General features: G+C 28.5%; 1 protein-coding gene across 4 annotated transcripts in view; it reads right to left on the bottom strand.

Annotated features, from left to right (window-relative positions):
• Positions 1-873: 873 nt before the first annotated feature.
• Positions 874-17,991, bottom strand: part of LOC142325955 (synaptotagmin 1-like) — a 208,764-nt gene continuing 191,646 nt past the window's right edge. For 3 of the 4 annotated variants that reach the window (XM_075367924.1, XM_075367921.1, XM_075367920.1), the window contains 4 exons: positions 16,846-16,963; positions 7,158-7,291; positions 2,790-2,984; positions 874-1,064 (listed from right to left, as the gene is read on the bottom strand). In XM_075367924.1, the coding sequence (XP_075224039.1) occupies positions 2,793-2,984; positions 7,158-7,291; positions 16,846-16,963 (444 nt within the window). In that variant the 3' untranslated portion in view covers positions 874-1,064; positions 2,790-2,792. The remainder of the gene's footprint in view (positions 1,065-2,789; positions 2,985-7,157; positions 7,292-16,845; positions 16,964-17,991) is intronic. The other variant, XM_075367923.1, reaches the window with a different exon arrangement.

Here is a 17,991-nt window from a genome sequence, read left to right as displayed (position 1 = left end):
TGAATTAGCCTGATGATGAAAAATGATAATTATCATACTGCTACTTTATTTTTAATTTAATTAATCTATTGATCAACCAACCAGAGAGTTCTAGGGAATGTATTGTCTCTTTCCAAAGAAATCAATAAATTTAGTTTAATTAAAATTATGGTAGCCAAAGTTCTCAATAATATGTGTTTAAACTTAAGTCAACAAATTTTATTTAAAGCCTGGAAGCTCATTGGAATTAGTAATAACATAACAATAGGCAATATCATTTGAATAATAATAATAATAGTAATAATGTGGTAGGTATTGTAATAAATTAAATTATATTGTTTCTTATTTATGAATAAGTAAAATAAAAGGAAAAAAACAAATTGTAGTTATATTAACATGGAATAATATTAATACCGACATTTAATCTTATTTATATCTATACACACACTTATATAAATATTTTATATTATCATTTTTGTATTATTTATATTTGTGGCTATAGGTTGAATAGTATAATACATTTATGAAACCATAGAATAAACTATAAGTCATTGATAACAAGGGATGAAGAGATGATAACCGAATAACTGACTGCACATTTAGATGAAGTAGTTAGTTCAATAGTTAGGTTAGGTCATACAAAGTACAAGAAAATCTTATTTATTTAACCCAATTATAATGGTTTTTATTCATAATTTAAATTTTAGTAGGTGTATATGGTATATATAATTTTTATATGCGTAACAGATTTTATATTTGAAATAATAGCCATGTATAATTACAGATATAAATATAATCGCTCTTGTATAAATTGGCCACATACAAGAGTTTTTTTGTTAAAAAAAATATTTCAACAACATTGACACTAAGCACCAAATGATTGAAAATAACTGATTTTAAATATGTAGTATAATTTATTATTTACAACAGATTACATGTGCTGATTATGTTTGTATTTTTCATTTATTTATCTTTTTTTAATACTTCTTAATATATGTTGTTGGTAATACAATATCATCTTAAAAAATGCAGAAAATCTTCTCATTTGAATTTTGGTTTCTTCATCTTCTTTAATTTTCTTCATTCTAAAAAAAATAATATAATTTTTAAATACAATTTATAAATTACAATACAAAAGATTTTTTTTTAGATTTTGATCCCAAGTTCAGAATGACTTATTTTGCTTTTTTTATTTAATTTTAAAAAAAATATATTTCATTAAAAACAGCAACATTTTAACAATAAATTATACAAGTTCATAGAACTGATATAAATTAGATGAAAATAACTGCAACAAATTCATTTTGAAGCTATATTAATTTTGACAGCAAGAAACATTACTAATAAATTTCAACATGTAAAATTGCAATCTGACATTGATTTTACGAGTACTTAATTACTTAGCTTAATATACTACAGATTGCAGAATTGCTTCTGCAAGGGTTCTCATTGTACTTGGCCAATGAAAAACTTTATAAAAATTATATAAAAAAAGTATGAGTAACAAAATATACGTGTATACATATATATATATATATATATATATATATAACTCACTGAATATATGTTAAACTCACTGAAATCCACATATCCAGTTCTACATGATATTAAATCTAGTCACTACAGAGACCAGCAATATAATAAGCATCATTACTTTCAAGGAAGTAACTCTGACTGATTTTGCTTGTATCTGTGTTGCTTTACATGCATCATCATAAGAAAGATCAGGTCAAAGAGTGTAAACCAACAAATTATGTACTCCTTTCTGTTGTGAAATGATGTGTCATGTACACAGCCTCAACTTTCCTTTCGGACGCACTTGGCTCCTGTCAGCATCACTCAGCTCTTTACAGTTCATACGGCTCTTTCTGGATGCACTCGGCTCCTGATGATTCAGCAACTCTATATACAGTATATAAGCATCACTTTGATTGGACAGTCCAGTAGTCCAGTTACAGCTCTTGTTTGGTCTACTTCAATTATTATTACATTTACAGATTTAATAACATATATAATAAAGATTCAGATGTGTATGAATATTATTCACAATTCACAAAAACAAAATAATTACAATCGCAATTACATAAGATTTAATTTATTTATATGAATCAGAACCAATTTTCTATACTTTTGCTAAAATACATTTTTTAACAGATTCCATAGTTTTCTTCTAATATTTGCCCCTAAATTTTTCTCTAATTGATCTACAGTTTTTTTTTCTTTTACCTTAAAAGTTGAATAGTAATTCCTTATAAAAATTACATCTTAAAATAAAGTTTTATATATTACACTGGCATAAATAAAACTATAAAAAATTAAGTCTTCTCCTGCCTATGGCATAAATGAAACAATAACATGTTTCATTAAATTTCTGATTATTTGAGAACAGTTTGTTTAATAAATGAAGTACCAAAAAGAATTCAGTCAATGAGTTAAATTTCATTTGTGGAACTACAGATTAAAGTGATTCAGAAAGACTAAAATAAAAGATAATGGTAAGAAAGTGATTAAATCAGTGACTAAAAATATTATAATATGAAAAATAACTGCTACAAAAACACATGATGCTGCTCTGATTTAAGATATACTCCTCACCAAATTATAGATATTTTGGAAAATTTACCCTAAAACAGTCCTCAGAGAAACGTAGTAAATAGTATAAATGCAATTTTTATAGTATAGTTTATATAGCATATAGCAAATATATAAATGTAGTAAAATATCTTACATTGAGTAATTGCTGAGTTTTAAGAGATCACTATTATATTATATAATATCTAAATGTTTGATTTATGTTTAAAAATGATTACCAATTAATCCTTCTTGTCATCTTCAGGATCTTTAAGAGTATGCCACTGAGCAATTGGCCGACGAGGTGAAGCTAACATATCTGACCAGTGGCGTAATTCAGTTCCACTTGCGTTATAACCAAGAACAACTTTTCCTATTGGTTCTGATGTTCCAATCCTATCATAATCCACAACAGTAACAACTAGCTGTACTTTCTGAAACAGATTATACATAAAAATTAATATGGTAGTTTGAAAATTTAATTAATATTCTCATTTATATCTTGTAACATCCTGCTCTGATGAACATTCTTTTTAACCATGACATGCTACTTTATCGGCTGCAAGCAATAACTTTGTTTGTATTGATAAATATATGAGTTAGAATAGTGTTACACTGGCATAAATAAAACTATAAAAAATATAGATTTAATTTTTAGTATAGATTTGCTACTGTAACTTCGATATCATTGCTGAATTAAATACACAAAAAAAATTATAAGTATCTGCCACTATCTTTTGTATAGTAACCGTGGATCATACGTGTCATTACCGATACTATTTGCGGCTGGTGGAATTATTTTTTTGAGTAGATCCATGGACATAGTACCAGCAAGGGTTGAGGCCCTTCATCATTTTGTTAACCTTCTTATAAAAAGAAGGTATTTCACCTTATTCTCATCAAAACTTTGGGATGCAAGCCATTTCCACACATTTATGAAAAGATGATAACCACTAGGTGCCAAATTTAGGTTGTGTGAAGGATTAAGTAACACCTCTTGAATTGTTACAGTAAACACTTAATAAGCTTGCCGATATGTTGTGTGAAAAAAACACCATAGTTCAACATGTAATATTCACTTTGAATGGCCTTCCTAACATTTTTATTTCCTATAATATATAGAAAATAAAAATATTTAATATATATAGGAAGCAACATAAAACCGAACCCATAGTGAAACTGCTACTCAATACTATTTATGAAAGAATCTCACGCAACTAGTGCGACTATATGTTACTACTGATTGTTGCTGCCGTTTGTCAGGTGGTTACGTGTCAGTGTAGTATACTTTTTGTTGCAGTGCAATATTGCAAGTGCGGTTATTTGTGTAAAGTGCCTTATTCAACCCAATTGAGGCCTACATTCATTCTGGATTATTTGAAGAATCATGTCAAGTATTTGTAGAAAAATTTCCAAATACCTATATCCTAGCAAAGAGTAGCACACACGGTTTAGTTAAAAAATGGCATTCAACAGGTTCAGTTTCAAATACAAAATGAAATAAGCAACCTTCCGTTAGGACTCCACAGGCCATTGTCGATATTGAAAGGAGAATTACTGCCCGTCCAAAAAAAATCACTACGCAAGTTGTCCCAACAATCTGGTTATACAAGATGTAAATATTCATCTTGTAAAATTCTTCATGAATTAAAATTGAAACCGTACCACATTACAACTGTGCAACAACTGAAGGAAATAGACAAACTGAAACAACTTAATTATTGCAACTGGCTTCTCAAAAACATTGTTGATGAACAGACAGACCTGACTTCGTATTTCACGTCAGACAAGGCATGATTACATTTATCAGGCGATGTTAATTTGCAGAACACCAGGTACTGGATGGCCAGGAATCCTCATGAGATATTCCAGCATTCACTTCACAATGAGAAAATTGGTGTTTGATGTGCCGTTTCTGATAATCGTATAGTGGGACCAATATTTTTTGACTGGGCTGTCAATACACAAATTTACCTCAATTTTTGAAGAATTCTAAGCGCAATTAACTGATAATAAAAAAGAATACAACTTCTTCCAACAAGACGGAGCAACGTGTCAAACGTTCATTTAATCGCGTTCATGCAGGTTTTACAAATGAACGAGCTTTCAGTAGAGGACAGTGGCTTCCATGTTCCCCAGAGTTGTCTGCTTGCAATTTTTTCTTTTGGGACTACTTAAAGGAGAGCGTTTACCATGCATCCAGTTCACACAATATTGATGAACTGAAGGTGAACATTCAACGAAAAATCAATGCAATTGACAACATTTTGCGTCAGACGACTCTCAATATGATCAGTCTAGCACAAAAGTTCATTGATGCCCAGGGTGGTCATTTTGAACATCTTTTGTAACAATAAGGTAAATAAATACAACATTTAAGTTACATTTTATGTTTTTCTTATTTAATTTATCCATATCATTCATAAAATTTCATTCCAAGATAACCTACCAATTTTGCAGCGGTGAATTATGGGTTTAGTTTTATGTTGCTCATCCTGTATTTCCAAATAGATTGTGGTATCATAACCATTAAATCAAATAAGACTCAACTTCTGTCCAAAAAAGTTACCAATTTTTTTTTTTTATTTTGTTTTTGATTAAGTCTGGCTCCACTCTACTGTTTCTATTAATTTTATTTATTTAATATCTTCTCACATTTGCTTACTATATTTATTACTTTTGCACATTATTAAGTTTCAATGTGAACTTTCACTACTTCATTTCTTTTGTTTTATAGTAAAACATACATTCTATAATGCTTCTCGGATCAAAGTTTAACTGTGCTTTCTTTTGATCTTTCCAGGCAAATGTCAGGTATTTCTTTTTTTTGCTCTTGGAGTAGCATAGCTACCTTCCCACTCCTGTATAATATATTATTATAAATGGATCAGAATAAAATATTTATTTATCATTTCTTTTTTATCTGTATGTTTATATAATTACAACCTTACTCTCATCAAAACTACAAGTCTCTTTAAATCTTTAAGTCTCACCAAGAAAACTACAATTTTCTCCATGAAAACAACAACAGTGTAATGCTCAGGAAAGCAGGTTTTGAAAAAAGGAAATCATCAGGAATAAAACAGTCTAATACTACTGATACTACTTCGTGAAGAACTCAGTTGGCGATCTGAGAAAACAAATCAGAAAGAGTTGATACAGTAAATCACAAGTTTACTTGATCCATACTGTAAATCTACATAATATTTCATCATTCACAATTGGCCAGACATTTGCCAATTCATCATGATTGTTGAGCCATCCATTCTAAATGTACCATATTGTCTTACATCATCCTCACTCATTACACTCTTTCCACTGTCTTTGCATAATTGATAATGGATTTTAGTCACTCCACAATTCCTGGCAAAAAGGAATCTTTTTGATTATTATGTAGATTATTATGTATATATTGATTATGTATATATATTGATTATGTATATTGATTATTATGTAGAAATCTACATAATATTTCATCATTCACAATTGGCCAGACATTTGCCAATTCATCATGATTGTTGAGCCATCCATTCTAAATGTACCATATTGTCTTACATCATCCTCACTCATTACACTCTTTCCACTGTCTTTGCATAATTGATAATGGATTTTAGTCACTCCACAATTCCTGGCAAAAAGGAATCTTATTATTCAATTAAATTTGCAATTGACAGGAATATCACTTGTAGCAAACATTTTGATCGTACTTGTCAAACACGTACCAATTGCATAGATCTCTTTCTACCACTGTTAAGACAGTTTGTGAGTCTTAATGACACCTTGTTTATTGCAAACTATGTTGAAAATGTCAGTTACTTTCCAGATATCACTTATAATTTATAGTGTTGTCCTACTGTTCATAATGGCTTGTAGTGAAGGATATGCATCAACATTAACAAAAAATGAGATATTTTACATCTACTTGAAAAATGAATTTGTATCTTAACATATTTGAATAATATACCAATTTGAAAAGACAGACAAAATGCCAATTTTTGAAAGAAACGGACATAATTCAAACCTAATCGATAATATCCTAGATTTTCTGTACTCTTAACTTATAAAACTTGCCAATATTTATATCAACTGAAAATATAGTGCAAATAACATAATTAGCTGCTGAGGAAAGAAATAAAAATATTTATTTATTAAAAGTTGCCATTCACATCTAGACATGAAGCATTTGAACCACTATAGCTGTTCTTTCTCATAAATTTATATTATTTTAGATTTATTCATTTTAAATTACAACATTGTTTTATGTTTTCAATAATTTCTTTTCCATATTCTTTGATAATTGTTGTTTTTTAAATCTAGCTGAACTGTTATAATAGTTTTTGCGTTTTTAATATTATTCAACAGTAATGAAATAACTTTAATAATTTCAAATCTTAAAGTAATCATTCAACAATGAGTGACATGAACACTTGTTACATGAACAGATTTTTTGAAATGGTAGCAAAGTTATAATGTAAGGCTCAATTATAATAACCTAACTCTTGATGTATAGTAAGCTAACAGTTTTAAAATTAACTGGTTTGATTAAAACAATTTAATCATTTATCATTGTAGAATTTGTTTTCTTAATTTGTCTGTTTCTTTTTTACCTGTATTTGTTCAAATGGTACTTCAAATGAGAATGATTCATTGTAGTATGGATTCAGAGTACATTTCTTGATGCTTGTCTTCTTCTTTTTAAGCCGTTTACCATTCTGCATGAGAGCAATTTTCACGTAGGGATCTGTCAACAAATTATAATAAATTTAATTATATGGCATTGATTTTGTCAGTATTTATGTGGTAAAATTTACAGGATGTTTGTACTCAGTTACAGGCAAGTTCATAAAATACAAGAATTCTCCAACTCCCTCAGATGCAAACAAAAGATCAGTGGCTAATTAACAGAGCTGCCTCTGTGATTTTCAATTATTGTATTGGTATATAAACTGAAACTAACTCCAATTTCATTACCATTTTACTTACAGATATTACAATTATGAAATTAATTTATGTTTAGAGAAAAAGAACTAATATTATTATTATAACACTTAGTAATTACAACAACCTAGGACATAATTGGAAATAGTAATTGTATGTCAATAAATAATGTAAGAGCTATTTCAAAATTGACTTTTGACTGGCTGGTAAAAAAAAAATTAAAAGCAACTTCTCCAATCACTGCCCTAATTGTAGTATTGTATCATATTTTGCAAACCCACATTGAAAAAGTTCACTTAAGTTAAAACATTTGTGCAATCACTGGAGAAAAGGACACATTCTCACATAGATCAACACATATTGTGAGTAACTTCTGCTGCTTGTTTTGTATTGATCTCTGTAGCGTTTTCAATGTTTTACAATAAACTTCTGATCATTTTACTATAAACTCTTATGTTTTAAATTGATTTCTGAAGCATCTTCATGTTGTCTCATAAAAATGTTGTTGATTTATTTGTTCTTCATTCTTGGATGCTTATTGTAACACTCAAGAAGTATCAAGGCCTTACCAAATCTGCATGCCAATATCTCGTTCTGTAATCTCACTCGTAACATTACTACCATAAATGTGACAGAATTTTCTGTGAATCTCAGTAGTTCTTTGTCCTTGAAAATTATTCATTCATTCACAATTGGTAGTCATGATAATGACAGGTTCATTCATTGACCACTAATTTATTAGCAATTACCAGATAAAACAGTAGATGGATTTGAAACAAGATTATAGAATGATGATTAATCCATGTTCAACAAATTTTTAAAAACTATTTTATTTTCAACAACTGATCAGAAATCAATTTTGTAATAACTTTTGTGTAAATAGAAAGCATTATTATAACACACAATGTGAGAGATGTTGAGAAAGTAAACATATAAGGCTAATTAAAATGTAAGGAAAGTTATATTTTTACAGTTCGCAATGCTGCCATGATTGTTTGATGCAGCACTCTATATGTGGCATATAGAGTTTAGTTGACCTCAGTTACAGGAATATTATGTACGCAGTTTTTTTTAAATTTTCATGTGAATTCCCAGTCCTGCTGAAAATGAGGGTCTTTTAAAAATACTTTCTGAACTTATGCTTTACTTTCAGATTTACTCTCTTATGTTAATCTTTAGTGTTAATCAATATTCGATCAACAGAGTAATTGAATTTCCAAATCCAAAGTGCTGTAACTGTTATGAAGTCCTAGAAAAATTAAAGATGTGTAAATGAAAATAATCAGACACAAAAATGTTATATATATATCCAAAAATATCATCCATACCACATCAGTAAACAGTGCATAGAAATCAAGAGCTAAGATAAATATTGATGCCTACAAATTTAAGAGATACATGCAATGTTTAATGTGTTGATCTTCAATAACCAAATTGGCCAGGTACTGCATTAAACCAGCATTTACAGAGTAAATAGTTTAAAAATATTAATATAACCATGATTTGTTAGGTCTAGAATCACCATGTTTATTTATTAATAGAGAATCTTGTTCAAACTATTAAACCAAATATTATAGTCAATGTACATCTGCATATCCTTGAAATTTGCAGTTGTATTACAAAAAGACAGACAGATGAGAAATTTAGTATTTTCAGATGTACATTTATATGAATGATTTCTTCTGCTACTAGTATGATACAAATTAGTAGTAAGTTACAACCTGAAAGTAACATCCTGGTCGAACTGAGAATGTACAAGATTACACTTCATTTACACTCATACATATCATCCTCTGAAGAATTATCTAAACGGTAGTTACCAGAGGTTAAACAGGAAAAAAGAGAGAGTCTTAATTAATAAAAAAAATTGCGATATTCTAGCTAAATATTTTTAAAATCTATTAAACAGTTAAACCCCTAAAGAATTATTAAATTTTGGTACAAAACCCAATTTTGGAATAAACCCAACCCAGACTCAGAACCCCCACAGAACAAGAAATAGAACAGATCATTAAGACACTGAAAAACAATAAAGCATCTGGGGAAGATAGAATGTTGAAATGGGGAGAAGGGAAAATAGTAAAGAAGACGCAACAAATCTGTGACTAAAAAGATTCTAGAAGAATTGAAAAGTGCCCTCATACACCCTATGCACAAGAAAGGAGAAAAAAGAGATAACAATAATTATAGGGGAATCTCCCTCCTGCTGGTAGCATATAAAATTTTATGAAAGGCACTCGAGTGTAGAATCAATGAACAAATGGATCATCTAATCGGTGAGTGCAAGGGAGGATTTAGGAAGGGCAAATCATGTGCCAAACAAATTTTCAATATTAGGAGCACTACAAGGTTTAGAGCGATAACTGGCAAAAATGCAGAAGTAACATTCATGGACCTTAAGAAGGCTCCATGGATAGACCAATATTATTTTAAATTTTAGAAAAATTTGGCCTACGCCAAATTTTTCTAAAATTTAAGGTCTTTCTGTCTACACAGAAAGACCTGCAAAATTTCAGAATAAACTTTAATATGTACAACCTCCAATGTTAAATTCATAGGTGAAATTTTGGAAGCCTTCAGCATGAAGACAAGAATTAGACAAGAGGATAGACTATCGCCAAACCTTTTTAACATTGTACTGGAAAAAATAATCAGGGAATGGCAGAAACAACTAGAAAAAGAGAATACAACTGGGACCAAAAGTAAACAACCTAACAGTAGACTGCCTGGCAATTGCGAATGACATAGCACTTCTAACATGAAAAATAGAAGACAAAAACAATGTTTGAGAAACTGCAGGAAACGGCACAAAAAACTGGACTACAAATTTTATTCGAAAAAACAGAATATATGGAATGGAAACATAAGAATGAAGAATAGCTAGAAACAACATACAGCAAGATCAATAGCGTCAACAGCTTCAAGTATCTTGGAGAATGGATTCAATCATATTGACTGGATAAAATGGCAATACAAACATGAATTAAGAAAATTGAGAAAGCCTGTGGAATAATGAAGAACTGGAACAACAAAAAAAGTATATCCATACACAAAGTTAAGACATTACAGCAATGCCGTCAAGCCAGAAGGATTATATGCTGTAGAATGATTATCCATGAACAGAAAAGGAGATATCAAGGAGATTGAAAAGCAGGAACAAAGAATATTACAGAAAATTTTAGAACCACAGAAAAACCGAAGAAGGAAAGTGGCGACTACGGAGCAATGAGGAACTCTACAAGAAAACAGCAACCTTCACAATAGCAAGAAAATGAAGTATTACATTTTATGGACACCTAGAGAGGATGGATACAAACATGGTAACAAAATTGATTTTTGATCATCTTATGAAACTCAAAAACACAACAAATTGGGTTAAGGAAATCAGAAGTGATCTTGGTGGAAATGGACATCCTGGAAGAAGAGATAGAGGACAGGGTTGTTTTCAGGAGAAAGGTAGATAATTTGAAGCAATTTAAAGAACAAAAATTGGTATGCGGGATGGGCTTAAAGTGGACTGATGAACAGAAGTAAGCAAGTAGTGAGCAAATGAAGAAAATCTAGGAAGCAAGAAAGATGAGACTCATCAAGCCAAGGTTTATCGCAGTCAAAAGCATTTGAAGCATTTTGAAGCTTAACATTTAAAAAAAAAGATTTCCTTGTACAAAAGGTTGCTGTTAGTATAAGCTAAAAGTTTTATTGCACTCGGTAATTACATATTACTTATTATTGTCTTACTTATTATTTGTATATTTATGCAGTTTTTTTTTTTTTAATTTGTTCATTTGTCTACTCAAACCAAATGTTTTAATCCAAAATTAACCTGTATGCTTGAAAATATATATTGTGTAAAAAAATTATTCAAGAAACATAAAATTATTATTATAATTACGTAATAATGATATTATAAATTTAACAATGAAAGATAGAGAAAAATAAAATTACAAAATGTATCATTACAATGCATAATTTTTTATTATATAAAAAAAAAGTCTAAAAGTGTAGAGAGAATTTCTCTCTACACCTTTTTGGCTCTTTTTCTGTTAAAATCATATTTGTATCTTTATCGTTTATTTTTTAGCTGCACTAGGCTGTCCTGCTGCAACCTCTAATAGTTTGCCATTTAATTGCTGTTCATTATAACTTAACTTTTCAGCTTACAACTTTTGGAATGTTGTATTCAAACAATTCCTTTGAGAACTAGAATTTTTTTTTAAACAGACCAAAACATTTTTCAATTAAAACCTTTTCAGTAACACGTTTTCTGTTGTGCACTTGCCCTTCTTTTGATTGAGTTGCTTTAAAAGGAGTAAGCAACCAAACAGTTCTGTCTAGAAGTAAATATGCTGTTCTATTAAAATGAGAATAGATTTTAAACTTAATTTGTTGCTAAATCCCTCTAACATCAGTACTCGCTGGTTGTCAAAGAATGTGAAATGGCATCAATGCTAGTGAATTTTTCTTCAGTCTTAAAATCTGATTGAGCATTAAAACTTAGTACATTAAAATTTGTGTATTGGTTGCTATAAGGGTTTAGTTTATGAATTTCAGTGTGGGTATGGTATACTGCACTTAAACTATTGAAAATTTTGTAATAGCACCCGTTTTCTCTGTGCTTCATTTATTTTGTTTACTGTTGATGGGAAACAAATCTATTTGTTGGCCTTTGACATGGCCTTGTTCAGTTTGAAAGTAAATATATTTTATATTTTACTGACTGTTCTGAAAAATCTTTGGCTATCACAATTTGTAACTGAAAACTTGTGTCGCTGATGTAACAGAGAAATATTTAAATTTTTTAAATTGTTCAGAGAATCTCTACAGTCTCCTCTATATCTCTAGATGGCAATGGAGAATATTAATGTTTTCTAGATATGAAGATGAGACTTGTACCTTTCTGGATTGGTTTTATCTTGATCATTATATATTTTCTGCTTTCAGATATAATAAAAGCATTCATTTTAAGTGCATCTCTAAAATCAAGTGAAGGTAATACCAGATTGGAAAATAAAATAAAGACTTCTCAATTTTATAAAAAATTAGCTTAGTATTTAAATAAGCAGAGCTTAGAATTTAAATAAGTCTTCTCTGATAAATAATATGACAGCATTTCAAAAACCAAGACATTTCTTATTCCCTTCTAGGCAAATCTTAAATCCTTGTAAAACTTTTTATTTAGTTTAAGGAGAGGCTTAGATTAAAAGTTATTTTTATTTACTCCACCTAATTACTGGACTTTATTTTATTCTACCTGTAATGAAAATTTCTCTAGATAAATAATTTATTAAATTCCTTGCTAGCTCCAGAACATTATTGTTTTAATAATCTTATTCTCACAAATACTAGATTTCTACTCTTACCTTCAAAGTGTATTCAGGATAATCACCACTGTATTAAACAATTGGTGTTTTTACAAAAATTAAATATGTATATATATATATATATATATATATATAAAAAAAATTACAGAGATTACAAACACTCACAATGAAAACTTAATTAAAACCTAATTCTGCTATTACTAAATTGCAGTTTATTTGTGAACATTTATTTAAATTCTTATGACTTATTAGTTTGGATTTTTTAATTAAAATTACATATTTTTAAAGTCCAAGGTAGAAGTTAAATGTGAGTGAATAAGTTACTAGATAGAACAGTTACTGGGTCCTTTTTATTAAGTAAAATTAATAAACTATCATGGTATAGAATATGATATATATAATGCAAGTCTAAAGATTTTAAAACAGCTTCAACTGTTTAAAATTTATGAACAGTTTCTAAAAAAAATATAAACCAGTTATAAGTTTTAATTGATGTAGTACCAAAAACGTTCTCTCTGACAGGGGATTTATTTTATAGTCTTCTCCATAGGATTTTTACACAAAAAAAATATTAAAATAACAATACAATATTACATAATAAATAATATTTAAATGCATTCAACATTTTTAATTTGTGTATTACTTACTTTATTTTCTTTATAGAGTTACAGTACTATAATTCAATCAATTCTTGTCAAAAACTTCTACATAATCACTTCTCTTTATGCAATAATTTTATATTGAACTGATCAAGGAATTAATATGGTTATCCTTCATTCTTCCAGGCAAATGCTGGAACAGTTTTTTTTATTGTGAAGTACCACACCTTTTTTTTGTCTGTTACTTCTCCTTGGAGCCAGATCTGCTTTGATTATGAACACAGCCCCAAGGGAAAATCAGAGGCTCTCACACCTGTACTTCTTCATTCAGCATTGAATGGGTAATTTTCACAACATCTTTGGTCACCATGTGCCACATCTGTTCTGTTCATACGATATTCCCCATGATGTTATCAAGAAGGTAAGCATGTGAAATCCTCTCAGATACGCTTCCCTGTGCTTCAACAACTGGTGGTTGCAGTTGAACATTATGTATTCTGCAGTGTCCTCTCATTTGCAATAGTCACGCTCGACAGAGGCTCCCAATGCTCATGTGCACAGGTATGTTTTAATGCAGCTGTGACTGACTTTTTGATTGGGTTAACTCATAACCTAGTTCTCTGTGCTTGCAGTCCAGCAATCTCTGAATGACGGGATCAATCTTTAGGTCCATCTGGATTAGCACACTTATCAGTCCTAAAGTTACCTTTACAATATATAATTTACATTCTGCTCTAGATAAAAAGTAATTAACAAGAATATTTATGTAAAATTTAATGTTATTATTGAAAGGTTCAATGTTTTAACTTTACTTCTGCTTTTTTTTAGGATTATATTTTACAGGAATAAAATGCATGTTATTTTAACTGAATAAGACAGTTTCAGTCCCTGACCATGGAGACAGGTCATGTTAACATTTAATTACTTTTAATGTTTGCATGTCTGGTTAGGTACATTATATTTCTAAAATACAAGTATTTGCAACTTGTTTTATAATTATGATTATACAGCCATCTCCATAGCAAAATGGTAACATTTTGAGCTTTCATCCAAAGGTTCTGAGTTCAAATCCTGGTTATCCGTAGCATTTTGCACCCACAACAGAATAACAGCCTTATTAGTGTGTGAATAAATAAATAATATTTATTGGCTTAGCATTGTTACATTTTTATTTATTTTTTTTAATAAAAATGATTCTTTAATATTAATTCTAATTAAATTTACAAATTTTCTTAGTCAGATGGCATTGTTAAATTTTAATTTTTCATTTATTTTACTCCCATTGTTGTTTTTACATTTTGACTTTCAGGTATATAAGATCTATTTTTGTTGTTAGTTATAATATTTACTACATTTGTAAAAAGCTTAAATGTGTTGAAACTTTTAAAAATCTGAATAATGTATGTATGAATATTATGCATGTGTAAATGCATTTTGATAATATTCTATACATCTATAATATTTAAAATTTATACATAGACTGGACAAAAAGAAAATGGTATTCTTTAAAAACCATGCAAAAAACTTTTATTTAAAAGCTAAAATGAGTTGGCCATTTTCATTGTTAAAACATCATCAGCGGGTATTGAAGATTACTAAGTTTATTTATTTATTTGTCAGTATTAATTGATAGTGGTTGTTTTACAATAAAAGTAGCATCTACTTTCAAATTTTAAATAAATTTTTAATAAAAGTTTTGAGTGTTTTTGTTTTGTTTTGATATTTATTTCAGATATAGAATTTCACTGTGTGAGTATATGTTGTTTAACAAATAAACAAAATTATTATTATATTGGAACAGTAATTTAGCTTGTCATTTTTGACTGACATTTATTAGATCTCTAATATGCAATTAGTCTTTAATTTTTAATCTGGAAAATTAAACACTGTGTAAGAGATATGCAATTATTTGTAGAAGTAAATATATGAGACTGCTTTGGTATGCATAAAAAAATTGGTCTTGCTAATGTTCATTATACATTTTTGTATGATTTCCATTTCAAATGATTTCATATTTCAAATGTTTTTGGTATAATACATGCATTTTAATTCATTTCTATTTTTATAGTTGTTGATAAAGATCACAGATGAAATTCTGTTAAACATTTTTTTTCAGTAATTTATACCAAGTAATAATAATAGTAATACCAATAATAATAATACCAAATTAATAATCCAAAATTTTTATTAGTAGTACTGTGAACAGAAGATGTTAAGCTCATCAATGAAATTGAATTAGTAAAGTAGAAATTAAAATCATTAAATATCAAATGACTCATATTCAAAATAATGGAATTCTTTCAAAGGGCCTTTCAGAGTTAATTAGTAGTACTTTTTCAGTAGAATTACTAGTAGTATTACTGATAGTATTGCTGTTAATGGTGCCCACGTAAAAAAGTTTAGGAAACCCTTAAATATAAGTAGTCAAATAATATATTTCATATGTGTGAAATAAATTCACTTTATGTGATAGTTGCTTTGTTGTCTAATTTAATGTGTTTGTTATTTTAATATAATTTTAAATGTGTTGAGTTCTAGGTATTTAATGTTACTTGTAAAATTTGCCTGTTGAAGTTGTATCTTGTGTATATGCTCTGTTTCTTTAAGGTAACATTCAAAAATTCGCTTTAGTCTGTACCACTGACAGATTGAGAGGAGGCAAGGTTATCTGAAGCACTCTTTTTAATATTCTGCTCAGATTAAAGGCAACACTTTTATTAAATAGATTAATAAGTATTAGAATTTCCATTTCTGTGAAAATAGCTTCATTTTAATTTGATCCATGATTCTTAAGTTGAGAGCAATAAAAAAGACAAGAGAGATAAAAAAAATTCTAAAAATTATAGAAATCATCACCTTGCAATAAAGATGCATAAGAAAATTTGTAAAACTTGAAAATTTCAGTTAAGACAGATTTAAATTTTATTAAAAAAACAGCAATTTAACACCAAACAATAAGGGAAAACCTAATAAACTAATACCAACAGTTGACTTTCACAGGATCCCGCATCATCAGTCAGTACATAATTCTACAAATACATCAATAAATAACAAAAACAATGAGAGATAGAAACTTAAAAATCATTGTAATTACAAATTTAGGGTTTATGTTTTCTAAATTTTTAAGATTTTATCTCTTTTTTTGTTATTTGCTGTTGTAATTGTAGAATTATGTAATATGTATTTATGACTGATGATGCAGGATCCTGCAAAAGTTGACTATTGGTATTAGTTTTTTAGGTTTCTCTCTTACTGTGTTTGGTGGTTAAATTATTATTTTTTGAGTTTAATTGGCACAGTGGTCAGTATATTGATGAATTATTTGAATTTTCAAAACGTTATTAAATACATTGCATAAGGTATATATACGTGTGGAAATAAAATAAACATAACCATTATGTTACACTCATATTTATGCTATAATGATATCAACTTACCTGAAAGGCCACCCACATCCATCTTCTTGAGGTTCTTAGCTTCTAAGATGACAACAGTCAGTTTTCCAGCTGTCGGTACATATCGGAGAGAGAAGCAAATATCTCCAAGCTTGTTTTCCTGTAAAACAGAAAGAATATTTTATATTAAAAACCATTTCAATTGAAATCAAATTGCATTTTTTTATATAAATCATTAAATGATAAAATAAATTACGAGTTATTAATACATAATACAAAATACTTTTCTTAATTCTATAAATAATTTGATACCAATAAATATAATAAATTCCAGACTGACCATACTCTTACTATATAAATTATGTTTCCTGAAACATTAAAAAACAATTAACTTCTAGTTCAAAACAGTCTTATTAAATATTTATTTTAATCACCATAATCAATAACTTGATTTGCTATAATTAAATCAGTAACTGCATAATTCATAAAACATACTGCTATTAAAATTAGGCTTTAACATCAGTTGACAGTATTAAAATTCTTATAATTAAATATTTTTTAAACAGGTATGATATAAAATAAATCATGGATGAATGACATGAATACATTATCGAATTTAACCATAGAGTAACATTAAATTATTTTACGTAACAAAAGTATTTTTGTATAAAAATAATGTCCAATTAAATTATACAAAAACAAATTATGTATAACCTTTAGTTAACCAAACGAAATACTTTGTGGAAGAAATTAAGCTTTTCATATTATAATTATTATTGTAAGATTAAATTTTAAGGAAATTATTTTAAATTGCAGAAGATTTCTGATAAAAAGTATCTACTTTTTGCATCTTATCAGTAGTGCAATTTCAATATTCCTTAATTTAAAATTGCATTCCCTGGCAAAAAAAAAAGTCTTTTTGGCACTTCAAAAATAGAATTTATTTCATTGAAACAATGCATTCATATTTTCATCTAACAAAAAATGGTTAATGAGTTGAAAAATAGTTTTCATAAAACTCTTGGAAATATTGACCACATGTTAGAAATAGTAAAGTCACTTTACAGTGCTACACAGTAAAACGTTTGTACAAACAAATTTGAGATCTATCTTAAAATATGTATTCTATGCTATGTGAAGAAAGTTTACTCTTTTCCAACAGCCCAAGATTCACAGCATCGCTCAGGA

The sequence above is a fragment of the Lycorma delicatula genome, chromosome 6, assembly GCF_047948215.1.
Source record: "Lycorma delicatula isolate Av1 chromosome 6, ASM4794821v1, whole genome shotgun sequence".
NCBI classification, from domain to species: Eukaryota; Metazoa; Arthropoda; class Insecta; order Hemiptera; family Fulgoridae; genus Lycorma; species Lycorma delicatula.
The sequence above is the reverse complement of the archived record's forward strand: the minus strand, read 5'-3'. Positions and strand labels throughout refer to the sequence as shown.